The 13,981-nt window shown below is 37.9% G+C and overlaps 1 protein-coding gene across 5 annotated transcripts in view; it reads left to right on the top strand.

The window, feature by feature from the left end:
* The window catches only part of RAB8B (RAB8B, member RAS oncogene family), a 29,317-nt gene that overhangs the window by 14,374 nt on the left and 962 nt on the right, over positions 1–13,981 (top strand). For 2 of the 5 annotated variants that reach the window (XM_059481807.1, XM_059481808.1), the window contains exons 2-9: positions 2,054–2,114; positions 3,117–3,177; positions 4,537–4,614; positions 5,008–5,097; positions 5,895–5,960; positions 8,020–8,070; positions 8,544–8,568; positions 10,913–10,985. In XM_059481807.1, coding sequence (XP_059337790.1) covers positions 2,054–2,114; positions 3,117–3,177; positions 4,537–4,614; positions 5,008–5,097; positions 5,895–5,960; positions 8,020–8,070; positions 8,544–8,568; positions 10,913–10,962 — 482 coding nt within the window. In that variant the 3' untranslated portion in view covers positions 10,963–10,985. Of the gene's footprint in view, positions 1–2,053; positions 2,115–3,116; positions 3,178–4,536; positions 4,615–5,007; positions 5,098–5,894; positions 5,961–8,019; positions 8,071–8,543; positions 12,638–13,981 lie in introns of those variants that run through there. The other 3 variants (XM_059481806.1, XR_009419387.1, XM_059481805.1) reach the window with 3 other exon arrangements.

The following is a 13,981-nucleotide window of genomic DNA, read 5'->3' as shown; positions in this document are numbered from 1 at the left end:
TTCGCTTTGAAAATCATTGAGAATTTTGGTGAAGTTCATACTAGGAATTTTAAGTTCTGAGAAGATATTTTTTGTGCAGGTCCTGACTTTTAGAAGGAGTGGTTGTATAAATAATTTCAGTGCTGCGAGGGAAATGAGTAACCACGAGAAACCAGTCTGTGCAGGAGCTGGATTGGTGCAGGTGGGGAGCTTGTGCTGAGTCCTCCTCAGAAAGCCACCCCTGCAGGATCCCTCGCTGCTGTGTCTCAGCTCCAGCAGCTCTCACTGCAGGCACAATTCTCCTTCTCAATCTGCTTTTCCTGATACTTGCTTCCCAAAGCTTCACAAATGAACTTTTGGAACTGATTTAATTTGCTGTTGCCACGATAAAATGCTCTTTCCAGAGAAATCCATATTTGTGCTTTATAACCTTTGAGGTCAAAACAAAATCCATTCAGGGCAAAGGTTATTTGTTTTCAGACCTGAATACAATTGTCTGTGATTTCAACAGCTGTGATTGCACCTAGTTAAGAAAAAAATCTTTACAACAAGGGAGGCAATATCCTCTGTTATGGAAATGGAAACATTTGCCAAACTTATGTAGGATGGAAATTTTTTGAAAGTGCATATAATTCTCATGTCATTTTTAGTAGAGTGTGAATTAATGAAAGTCTCTTTTTTTCTACCAGTGAATCTTGTGCAGTTGCAATTGTACTGGCAATCATAGCATTTTAATTAATGCAATTAATTTCATGTGCTGATGTGATATTTTTGCTCATAATTTGTATTCTAACTAATGAGTTGAGCTACATATCCATGGCACATTAAGTGGCCAAAACTTGTTATTTTCCATATATTAAAATAGTAATATTGTATGTGAGAAGAATGAAATTCAAATAACTAATGAACATCCATATTTCATATTCAGTTTCCACTGTGGTGTAGTAAAAACTCCCATAGCTTCCTGTTTAGTATCTGGATTAATTCTTAAAGCTAGAAGCAGCATTTTCCCAATTAAGATACTTTTGATAATTGTAAATTAAATTACATTTTAAGAAAATGTATTTAATTTTTTCTAACTTACACCCATCTTTTACAAACTACAGCTAAGTATCAAGTAACTATTTAAGATGCAGTGAAGAACAAGTGGGCCATTTGTTTCCAAACCAATTAATCTGAGGGATACTGTCACAAGATTGAAAAATCTGGCAGTCGTGTAGTAGTGAGGCTTGAACAGTCCCAGTTTGACCTGTGTTGTAATACAGATTTAGAGATCCAAAAGTTACAGTAGTTAGGATTAAGGGGCTAGTCTGTTTGGAAATCCATTTCACCCCTCTAAACCTTAAAAAAAAAAAAAAAAACCAAAAAAAACCAAAACATTATTAAACCCTTCTGAATTAATTTTTTCAATCTTTTTTTAAAACCTATGGCTTAAAATCTGAAATTTATTTTGAAAATCATTCTTAGAACTGATGGGTACTATGTGGAAGTGTAAAGGGGAAAAGGAGAGAAGTGTTTTCTTGATGCTTTTTTGGAGCTTCCTAGAAAATTTTAATTGTTCCCAAATGAGTGTTCTTGGAAAAGGAGTCTCATATCTCCTGTGTTGTGTTACCATTTACTGTGATGTCTGATCAGATTGCATCAAACATCAGTTTTCAAAAGTAGATGCTGGCTTTGGGAAGGAACTCTGAGGGGTCACAGGATGAGCCAGAGGTACCAGAGAATTGACTCAAACTGCAGGAACTGGTCAGATCTTCAGGAGAAATACACACTCATACCAGTGCCCTTACTGGTGTGAAATGGAAAATCTGGAGGTCAAGTCTTCCTCTGATGCTCTTGGCTAACTAGTACTGAGTCTGAGCTTGGCTTGCTTGCATTGTGCAGAATAATTTATCCTTGCCACGTTGGATGCAGCTGAAAACGGTGTATTTTCAGCACTTCCAAGTGTGTGGAAGAAATGGCAGCTTCAGAATGGTTCTTTTGGCTAAGTTTGCTCTTACCAAATTGGCAAAAGGAAACTGAACACTTCCTTTTCATTAACTGCAAAACTTAGGAGTGTCTCTTTCTCTGGCAGGAATCGACTTTAAAATCAGAACAATAGAATTAGATGGAAAGAAAATCAAGCTACAAATATGGTAAGTGTTCCAAAGTAATTCAGGTTTTCAATAACTTGAATTCAGTTTGAGAAAGAATACTTCAAAGCTTTTGAACTTCAATGTACCAGAAGTTTCATACCTTTTATTAATTGACTGTTCATAAGGTTTGTGCTTTCTCCTGGCTTGCCCTTGGAGTGGTTCTGCTTCAGCAGCACTGGAAGTAGCCTGCCTCACATGCAAGCATTACAGCAATTTCCCAGTTTATCAAAAACTGCCCTCTTAAATGTGCCTTTAGCTTTTCCCCGTGGAGGAGAAATATTAACTCAGTAGCTGTAAGCTAAAATATGCAAGCCTATAAAATGTAATCTCTTCTGGTACTTTGATACCTGGTTGTACTCACCAAGGCCCAGGTGAGTGATAATTCCTTGCATGGTGGCTTAGTAGAAGCTGAGTCTCCTGAGCCAGATTCCTTGTGACTGAGGAGGTGCAGTGCCACAAGTGGCTGATAAAAATGTTCTGTCTGTAATACAGGTTAAAAAAGCTGAGTTTGGATCAGTTAAAAAGGGTTTTGTCAGGCCTTTGGGGTTCAGCTCTGCTGTGGTGTGACTGGAATCACCAAATATAAAATATATCCAAACACTTGGGTCTGCTGGGTCACTCCCAGGCAGATGCTGCTCTCAGGTCACCCAGGAGAGAACAGCAGCACACTGAGCTGTAGGGGCTCTTTGAACTTCTGTTTAAGACAGGACTTGGATGCATCAGAGCTTTTTATTTTTAATTACTGGAGGGCAGGCTGTGCAGTACTGAGTTTTATTGCCTGCATGTAAAGTGGAGTGGTTTTGTGCCACTTTTCTGGTGCTGCTCTAACTGCTGGTGTAAGGAGGGTACCTTGGGAGTGAGGAAACTGCTGAGGGCTGAAGGAACTCATGCAAACAGCCAAAGGTGTGTTTTTCCTAATGAACAAGTATCACTGCATTGTTATTCTTTAATAAGACATCTCATGAGTGTACAACAAATCCTTTTTTTCTCTCTGACCTGTAGGGACACAGCAGGCCAGGAGAGATTCCGCACAATCACCACAGCTTACTACAGAGGAGCCATGGTGAGTGCTCACACTTCAAAAAAAACCCTAAACACAACTTGTGGAACTGGTTTGTACCTCCTGAGTTTGGGTCCTGTAAGTCTTCCACTGGAGGACTGGATAATTGTGGCTTGAGATGTGGGGAATGAAGTTTGTGGTTTGCTTAGGGGTTTGCTCTCTGTTTTTCCTTTTTCTAATGTGCTGGAGCTCAGTCTAGGCTTGTTTTTTGTGATGAAACTTCCAGCCCTATTGTGTTTTTTAATATAATTAAAATTTCTGCAGATTTTAATGAAATATGCTACCAAACTTTAATCAGATAGGTTTGGGGATTTTTTAACTCCTTTAACACTTGAAGTGTTTCAAAAATGGATAATGAATTATTTTAATATTAAACGTGTGTTTCACTGAATTGCTTTTTCTTCAGCCAGTAGAGAATGCAAAGTCTGGGCTAGAAATACAGTCACCTGCAACACCTACTGTTATGTTTTGCTCCATTGAGAGTGACTTGAAGTCAAATAATTGACTTAGAGCCTGCACCCTTGTGGTACAACACTTGTAATGGTTCTTAATGCTGTGACTTGAGATATTTTATGTTGGGACACCTTTTATTTTGATTTGGTGGTTGCTCCCTGTGCTGCTGTTTTAGGTTCTTTTTGCTTTGTATGAACAGATCTGTGACATTCATGGGCTGTGGGTCCAAATAACTCCACTGTTCCAGAGCACAGGGAGAAATAATAATGGTTGTGGCACTGTGATAGAGCTCTGCAGTGCTTCAAAAGGCTTTGGCAGTGAGCTGGGCTTCTCCCCAGTCCATGGCCAGGGACTTCTGTTGGTCCTATGAGGAATGATTGGAAAGGCCTCAGGAAATGGAGGTGAACCCTGCGTTGTCCTTACTGCAGTGGCTCTGTGGTTTGCCATGCTTTGCTCAGTTCCCATGGCAGATCCCATGGCAGAGCATGTCCAGAGCTGCTGGAAGGAGCTGAAGCTCCTGGGAGAGCCCCAGGGTTGAAAGTTCCTGCTGGCCCCAGCAGATTGGAGCTGCCAGGTTTGGTGTCCTGGACTGCTTAAAGCTGCTGCATTAAATGTGACTTCAACCAGAGAGTCCTGCTGGCTGCTGTAGTAGAATTTCTAAACTTGCCCTGACTATAGGCTAGTAATTAAAAGTATAAGTGGTGTGTTTGACCTCTAACAGTGGCAAAAAATGTTAAATAGTAATATTTTGGGTAAATTGCAAGCCATGGCATAATGCCTTGAGAAAAGACTTACACACCTATAATCCAGTGTTGAATTTTTTTGGAACTAAAATTAAAACTACAGCATACATCAAAAGTCAGCCAATTGTACTAGCTCATCTAACTAGATTTTCCTAACTTTATTTAGGGAATTATGCTGGTGTATGACATCACAAATGAAAAGTCTTTTGACAACATCAAAAATTGGATAAGGAACATAGAAGAGGTAAGTGCTTCATTCCATCTTATGATTTCCCTGGGACAAATAAAAATCAAGTAATTACTCACTTCCATTGCAGTAGCCAGCAGATATGGCCATGCAGCACTTAGGAGTAAAGTGCCTGCTGTTACATTTCCAGAGTAGCCAAATGCCTGTGCATGTGTGCAACCTGCCACACAGGTCATTATAGTACATAGACAAATGCAATCTAGGAGTATTTATTCCAGCCTATTTTAATATTTTAATTGCTTTTTTCAAGAGTCAGCCTCTCTCAGTAATGCCTTCCCATTAGATAATTTCTGTAAAATAAAATGGTCCGTTGTGGAGGAGTTTGACACACAAGTTTCTTCTCAACAATGATGCACTTTGTTCCTGAGAGATTATTTTTTCTTCTTCCAGCATGCCTCTTCAGATGTAGAAAGAATGATCTTGGGTAACAAGTGTGATATGAATGAAAAAAGACAAGTCTCAAAAGAAAAAGGGGAGAAGGTAAGATTTGGTAGCTCACCCTAATTAGAAGCCTACTTCTTCTAGGATTTTAGCTTCTGGCTGTTAGATATGTTTTAGGCATGTGAGAGAGCATGGGTCTCAAATCTCTTGTTTCAGAAACTTTTATATGTATAGGATGCCAGGTTTGGGGTTGTTTTGGTTTTAAATAGCATTAACTGTCTTCAGGTTTGAATAAACTTAATGGTACTGTTGTCTTGAGGGCAAGACCCTGTCAAGAATGTTGGCCTTTGCTATAGCATGAAATATTCTAGATCTCAATAGAAAGTTTTCTGTATATTTGACCACATTGTACTCAATTCATTCAAGGTGGTTACTTATCCTGGTTATAAGTGCTGCTACTAAAAGTTAAGTAATTAATGAGTTGTTCTACAGAGCAAACAATTGAGGAAGAATCCCACAAACTCTCATGTGCAGCTGAAGTAGTCTGGCTGTTGGTAACACAGCTTATGGGATGATGGCATTGTAGTTTTCTGGTCCACAATCCATATCAAGAAATTCTACCTTAATGTTCTTTTAGAGCCTAAATAAGTATTTTGGTGAGAAATTAATGTCCTTCTTTGGTTTTGTTTTGATTTCATGTGAGGGTATGATGAGTTCTAGTACTTTGTCTAATGGTCTTTAATGTTCTTGCAAGAGAAAATAGAAGTGAAATGTGCTTGGTTTGGTTTTTATAGTTTGTTGTAGCATGCAGCATCTATTCTATTATGAACCTGTGTGAAACATTACTTTTACAAAGGGACTTCAAAACAACTGAAAAACTTTAACCTCTCTTCCAGTTAGCAATTGATTACGGAATCAAATTTTTGGAGACAAGTGCAAAATCCAGCATAAATGTGGAAGAGGTAAGAGATGGGTGCCACACTTGGGTGTTTCCTGAATTACTCCTGGGGAGGTTATGCTCCATGGCCTGCTGGGCTTTCTCACCTCACCTGGGACCTGAAACCCCCACTGCACTCCTGGGTCTGCTGCTATGATCCAGCTGTTTCTTCTGGTTTTCTGGTAGGGCCTAGAATTGTTTTAAAAATGGGTGTTAACAGAGTGGTCCACTATTACTGTAGCAAACAGTTGCCTTTGATGTCTGTGCCTTGCTATTTCAATTTCAAGTCCTTTTGCACAAAGAATAGGTTTAATTTTAGAGCAGTGCCTTGTGCAGGAAATGGGAATCTTTATTTTCAGGGTAACATGCTACTGTGTCACAGAGGTTACTGCCAAATACATGCTGTGGAAAATTCGTGTATTAACCTGAACACCAGGTCATAAGCTCATGTTAGGGGAGGAAGAAGACTCACAATGCTATTTATAGATTTATAATCTGTTTTCCTGTAAATCAATTTCGTGCTAAACCCACAAGATCCCTGTGAGAGTTTCAGGAAATAGAGTGGGAAGGAAGAGTGGCCCCAGTCCAGTCTATCTCGCTATAAATCACTGCTGTCATCTCAGGGAGGGTGGGGGAGGATCTGAGCTGTGTAACAAGTGTGGACAAAAAAATAACTCTACCAAAGGCCAGTTAAAATAAGATTTATTCATCCAGCAATGTAGACTTGTGTTGTCCTTATACATAATCATTTACAAGTCTTTCTATGGGATTTTTTTCTTTAAAAGTCCTGCAAACACCTACTCAATTCAGCTTGTGTGTCTGACAAGTTAACTAGAAACTGAAGACATTGTTGCTTTAAAATAACAAGAGGGATGTTGTGCCAGCCAGAGGTGGTTTTTTTGTGATTGTGGGGTGATTGTTTTACAGGATAGAGTTAGAAGGGACTGATCTGCATCATGCTGGACTAGCCTGACCTGATTTTCAGTGTCCTTTTGATTCTTAGAGCAGACTCTGCAAGTGGGGCCATGAGGAGTCAGTAGCAGAGGGGAGACCTGAGTTCCTCTGGAGGGATGACTTGGCTCTGTCATGACATGGCACTTTCATTTTAACCCCTGCATTGCATGAAATACACAACAGCAGTTTGTGCTTACTCCAAAACGTTTTCCTCTCTGAAGATTTTTTTAAATTGTCACATGAATGGTGAAGAAAGCATTAAAAAATGCAGCTGGTGTAGGCATTTGGCAATCACTAATGATTTGGTTTACTTTCCACCAAATACTTTACTTGCAGGGAATTACACAATTGTGATGTTCTTGGGATCTGAAGTGCATTAATTTATCTGTTGTGATTTATTTACATTAAATGAGTGCCTGTCTTTGGCTATATTCCAAACACAATGAGAGGGGAAGTGTTTATAGTTCTTACATTCTGGAACTGTCCTTTGATTATCAGGGTCTCCAGACAGCCTAAAGTCTTGCTTTTTCCTGCTCCTGGAGAATTGCAGAGCTTTCCTGCTACTGAAGTTTCTTTGCTCCTTCATGCATTGAAATCTGAGATGCTGAGATTTGCCAGAGTAATTATTCATGGGTTTGTGTCTTTAATTGAGATACTGGAAGCTTAAATAGCCTTACACATAGTCCAGAGTAAAGCTTTTGGAGGACAGAAAGCAAGCTAACCTTAATGGGAATATCCAGGCTTGCCCTTCTCAAACCTCTCTGGGTTCCTGATTGTGATGCACATTTCAGTTTGGGGGGAAATAAAAACAGGATTAGTAAATGCAGCCTTGTCTTCAGCTGATTTTTCTTTCTCCCTCCAGAGGTATGCAATGGGGAGATCTGTTCATTTGCTTCAAAGATTGGCAAGATGGACACTAAAAATAAATATTTTTTTTCTTCTAAATCACTTTTGCTGAAGTTTTAAATATACAGATATTGTACATAGAGTGTCTTGCAACTCAAAGTGCTTCTAGTGACCTACAGAACACTGTATTGTTAATGTGTCTGGCTAGCCCAAGTTTATCATGTCCTTAATGTGTCTTGTGACTAACTCTTGTTTGTTTTTTCTTTATTTCCCCTCCTCACCAGGCGTTTTTCACACTTGCACGAGACATTATGACAAAGCTCAACAGAAAAATGGTTTGTATTTCCAATTAGCATACAAACTAGATACAGTGAGAGTACAGCTATCATAATACTGAGTAGTAGCCCTACCAAAATCTCCTGGGGATTGCATTAGTTACTAGATAAAATTTGAGCAAGCAGTGATTTATCATGCTTTATTACACATCAGTGCATAACTATTCATTATTTTGCATGAACATTCACACTGGGCAGCCTGAAACTGATGTGTTGTTCTAAAATGCAATACTGTGATCTGTGTTTTATTGTGTAGTCCCTTTTCCAGCTAATTCTTGAGATCTGGATTGTTATGTAAATGTTAATTTTTTTGCCAAGTGCTTCATGAAGTCTGGATAACTGAGGAGCTCATGTTGCATCAGATCTCTGCTCTGATTATTGCTTTGCAAGCAGAGGAAGTGGGAAGGGAGACTAGGAAAGCTAGAGATACTATTTTCTGCATTTTGTGATGTTGACACTCTTTTCTCTTTCAGAATGACAACAGTTCATCGGGGGCAGGTGGGCCAGTAAAAATAACAGAAAATCGATCTAAGAAGAGCAGCTTCTTTCGATGCACGCTACTTTGATGAACTTCTAATGATAAGACTGCAGCACACTTAGAACCTTTTCTGCTTCTTTGAAAGCACAGGGTCACAAAGCCTCAGAAATAATACCACCAAGCTGCTGCTGAGAGCTCCATTGAACGTAGACTGCGATACACAAATACCAAGTGGATTTTGCTCACTAAGCCTATTGACCTGTCAGGCTCTTCTTTCTCAGATATGGAAGCTATGAAGTGGAGACACAAATGCAAGATTTAACTTGTTTTCCTTTTTTACTTTCTGTTTTATTGCCTGTTGCAAAAGCTGCTATGTTTCTTTTAACTTTGCACATCCATATTGGCCTCTTACTGCCTGTTACAGCACAATCTTACATTTGTATTTGCACAGTTTGACTTGTAAGATTCCTAACAGATTTGTGCACAGTTTTATTTCTCTTTTTAAACAAATTTATTTTCAAGCAGAAGAGCCAGGGGAAAAATTAAGTCTCGTTTCCATTATTTTCTATGCTGTATACTCGTGGCCATGCAGTATGGATGTTGTTGCTCTAGTGATGAGAATTATTGTAACAATTGGCATTTAACAAATTTGTCCAGATTTTGTCTCTTAGATGCACAAATCTGTTTATGCAGAAGCTGTGGCTTCTATTCTGAATGTAGTATGCTTTTCTTTCTTTACCAGACTTAGCAAAGTTGTGTTCTGAATTGCCAGTCACTGTCTGATTCACAGATGCACCTTTCAGTTGTTTGAATAAACACAGTGTCTTTCCTCACCTAACTTCCCTTTGTTAGCTCAGACTGTCTGCTCCTTGTTTTGTTTCTGATGAGGAAGCACACTCTGGATTTGAAATCATCACCACAAATTGGCCTCATCACTATCACTTAAGTGGCTTGTGGAAGCTGAATGCATGAGTTTTGAGTAACCTCTTTGTGGATTCACTTGTTCAGAAATGACTGCTTCTAAAGGTGACTTCCATTTCTACTCTTAATTCTAAGGATAGTTTGTTAATGTCTGTAAGCATTGGCACTAAGGAAGCCTCTCATTAGGGCTATAATGTACTCCTAGTTTGCAGTTAATGCTGAATGTGTGTCTTTGGTCTGCTCGAGCAGTTGTTTTTTCATCAAAAACTGGTACAGTGACCTAGACTGTTAGAAGCAGAGGTGAAACATAGTTGCCTTTTTTTACTCAACTGAGCATTGTATAACCTAGTCTTTGTTCTACTACTTTTTTATTGTCTTCTGAGAAATTTCCTCAATGAGCAATTAAAACAGGTGCTTTAGTTCTGTTGGTGTGCCAAACGTGGACCATTGTAAGCTTTAACTCCAAGTTTGTGTCCAGCATGTTTGCTGTTAGGGGATGGGCGTGTTCTGTCATTGTCAAAGGAAATGTCTGACATGCTTTTGCTTCACTTGGTTGTCTGGAGTTGTAAACAGTGAGTTAGTTGTTACCACAGAGAACCATTTTGTTGTGTCAGGTACTGAATTTGTCATCTCTGGGTCTGTTTGAAATAGTTTGAAAGCAAACAGGCCGATAGCATTAGATGTAAAGCTTTTGATTTTAAAGGGTTTATCCTTAGTAGCTGGTTCCATAAAGTTTTAGGTGGTTATCAGCCTGTCCCCACACGTAGTTTAATAGAAGTAGTTCTTGTAACTAGATGGTGGATCTCATAAACTGCTGTTGCTGCACTAGAACAGAGAAACCTTCATGGCAACAAGGTTTAGTGAAAAAACAAAGCAACCCTAACTGCTCTGTTGTCTACCCTTGATGTTTTTCTTGGACAGGCTAAAGCAGTTATGTTTTCTGTATGGTTAAAAAAAAGTGCTTCTATACAGAAAGTGTTGTGACACCAATTATGAATGTTGTTTATTTTCAGTAATTTACCTCTGACTTACTTGGTGTCGTAATACTTTGATTTTTATCTCAGGGGTTGTCTGCAAACCAAAACTGACATGTTCTGTGTTTGGCACTGTTTACAGAATGCTTTGTATTGTTTTTCCTGTCTTCACTGTGTGGTTAAATGTTCATTCAATATTAGTCTCCATGAACTTCCCTTTGAAAGAGCCTGTAAGTAGTAGAGTCTATGAAGTGCTTCTTGAAGCAGCAGCGAATTGGGGTATCTGCTCTGTACGGGGGAGGGTGGGAGGGAGAAAAGAACTTGCTATTTTCTTACATTTAGCTGTGCTAAACTGTACATAAATGTGAGGTAAGACCATAGGAAATTCACTTTATGCATGAGAAAGTACTGCAGTAAATATTTCCCTTTGCTTATTGTTCGTGTACAGTTCATCTTTTTCTATTTGTAGAAGAATTTAATGCAATTTTGTTGTCATCTGCTGAAACTGAAGAATTCTAATTTCATGTGATCTTATGGATAAGGTAAAATGCAGATTTCTTTCTTTATGTCTTTGCCCCCACCCCACTTCTCCAGCAGTATTAAATGGCTGAGTGGCTGCACTTTATCAGTGTGCTAACTTTTGGTCAGTAGAGACCTTTCTGTGTACAGTCTGCCCTGTCAGACGTGGGAAAATGTGCTGTATCTTAGCATGCAAATCAGCTGTATGTTTTACTGGGATATTTTAGCTCTGGTTTCCTCTAGACAAGCGGGTGATGATGATGGTATGTCCTGCCTAGGCATCAGATGCTGGCTATTACAGGCTTTTCTAATATCACTATGATTGTTTTGTGCAGTCTCTGTTGTTACTTTGCTCAAGACTATATAATCTTAAGTTTTGAAGGACTCTTAACTATACCTCAGTCAACTAGTTAGTACTCTAATGCCCATTAGAATGAAAGTCATATACTTCCTATTCACTTAGCAGCAAATGTATTTCTGTTTTCTTCCAGAAATTGCCATTAACCTTTCAGGAAAGCAGACTTTTTTTGGTAGATTTCAATAAAACAAAAATGCTGCTTATGCTTTGGAGTTTTAGGAGAACTTTTCCTCAGCCCCATGCCTGTGCACTATATCTTGACCTATGTTTTTCTAAATGTTTTTTTAAAAAAACAGCCAAATGAAAAACAAACTGGTCTCAGTGCTTTGCAATTTTAGCTTTCAGTCTGTGCTCAGCAAAACATGCACAAGAATTTTTTGTTGAGTGTATATAGAATGTGTTATTGACTTATCTGGGAGTTCTAATATTGCTAAAGCTTAAACCACTCATGAAACTTAATGCAGCTCACTTTTCTCTTTGGGGGACAGTCTCAAAAATGCTGATTGACTTTTCAGACCTGTAGCTCTTTTCACAGAAAATATTTCCCATTGTGACTTTGTCATACTAATCTGCTGAAGTTAAGAGAATTACGTGGATCATTTTCACAAGTGAATAAAGTCTTGAATGTACATATCACATTAAAATATTGTGAAAGCATAATGATTTGAAAGTCCATCAATAATATGTAAAATGCATAAATGTGTTATTTGTGAAAATGCATCTGTTGTTGGGTTACCTGTTAATGTAACAGAATTTTTGCAATGTTAAACTTGCTAAGGATTGGTCTGTAGGTAATAATAGGTCTTTTTTCTCCTCTGTTCATTGAACTGCTTATACCATTCTCACTCTTACAAATAAAACTTGTATTTCTTTCTTCCAAAAAAGCAGGATTTACATTGATTTTTCTTGTTTCTGGTGAATATAACTATTTCAGTGCATTCCTATGGCCTTACAAACATTTTTGCAAATAAAACTTCAATTACCATTATTTTAATGCTATATAGCTACTAAATTCAGAATAAAAAGTATAGTCCTTGAGAAAATGCTTAATTTTGAAATAGAAGTGTTCTGCTGTGTGTGTTTAAGCACATTTTACCTCTGGTATAAAGGTGTAATGTGAAAAGCTCCTGCAGATAAAAGTGAACTTGTCATGTGGTTAACTTGTAAACCTAATCATTAAATGTGTATTGATGTATATAGATAAAAAAAAAACCAAACCCAGCTCCTAAGAAAACCTTCATAGTCCAATAGTTTTATTATTTCATGTGAACTTTTTTACAATGTGTGTCTCAAATAAAAGTTACATAATGAAAAGTATTTTGGAGTATTTTGTATGAAATATTCCATGTAGTTTTTATACAGTTGGCATTTCCACTCTACTTTTGATACAGTTGTTGTGGAAAGGTGTCCTGCTGGGTTGTATATGTAAAGTTTAGTTTAAGTAGTGATGAACCACAAGGGTTTTTGCCTGTCTTTGTTGTTCCTAAACTTCACTGTTCTTTAGAGCTGTCTAGAAAAATCTTTTATTTCTGTAGTGATTGCTTAAATCCAACTATATTGGTTTGATGACCTTCAGTTTCCTAGGAAACCATTCTTCCAAACATTTAGTGTCATGAAATGCCCTTTTAAAGTGACTTCTAAGCAATGCCTGTAAAGGTAACATGAGACACAATTTCCAATTTGGTTAAGAATTATCTACTGACTTAAATTGTTATCATTCTCCTTTTTTTGGTTATTGTTTTAAATCAGCATTATTTGAAAGGTATGACTCTGAAATAACCTGGAGCACAAATATTGCATCAATATAGCAAATGTTGTTTGTCCAGTGTCCTTCAACTGAGGAACAAATCCCAAATTGAGGGATTTGGCAAGTACTTGTTGGCTGTTATATTAGCAATAGTTTCTGCCTTCCAAATTGTTGTGATTTGGCAGTAGCTTACCAGTGGTACAAAAATTAGCAAACCTAAGGAAAGAAGGGTTTTATCTACCCAAGAAAGTTAATAGTTGAGACATCCTAAGAAGTAAGTGGCAAACTCAGGGATGACAGATAATTTCTGAAATGTGTTTTCTGTGTGTTTAAGCATTATCTTACATATCCCCTAGATCTGAATTGGATTTAGATGCTCAGCAGTCATTAAGTCCTCACAGTGGTCAGTGACTTTTTAAGTACATTTGCATTCTGCATTTGTTAAAAGGAAATAGCAGACATACCTACACTACATATAAATGGTGATTTATTGCAGCTTCTGTCTGGAGCTATTTTTGGTTGCAAACTAGCAATAATGATACAAATACTGCCCACTTATAGATCATACATGTAGAATGGATCCACTTTTTATAATGTGGTAAATTGCCTTTTTCATAAATTATTCTTTTTCCAGCTTGGTTGACCAGTGTCTCTTAAGAATTCTTGAACTATACCAAAGTAATCAATATAAAAAGATTTCATAATAATTTTTCTTTAGAAAGATTCTAATCTCCAAGAGATGAGGTACATAAATGAAGCTTTTAGCTCACCATCTGGAGATTTAAAGAAAGGGCATGGCATGGAATGCCAAACATACTGAAAAGTTTTGCTCTTGTATGTGTTGCAGTTGCTTCAAAAATTTTTTACTGGCTTCAGCAAAGCACATCAGCAAGAAGCTGCTGGTGTGAAGAAAA

The sequence above is a fragment of the Ammospiza nelsoni genome, chromosome 14 (assembly GCF_027579445.1).
Source record: "Ammospiza nelsoni isolate bAmmNel1 chromosome 14, bAmmNel1.pri, whole genome shotgun sequence".
Lineage (NCBI taxonomy): Eukaryota > Metazoa > Chordata > Aves > Passeriformes > Passerellidae > Ammospiza > Ammospiza nelsoni.
Note: the sequence above shows the minus strand (reverse complement) of the source record. Positions and strands in the feature narration are given on the sequence as shown.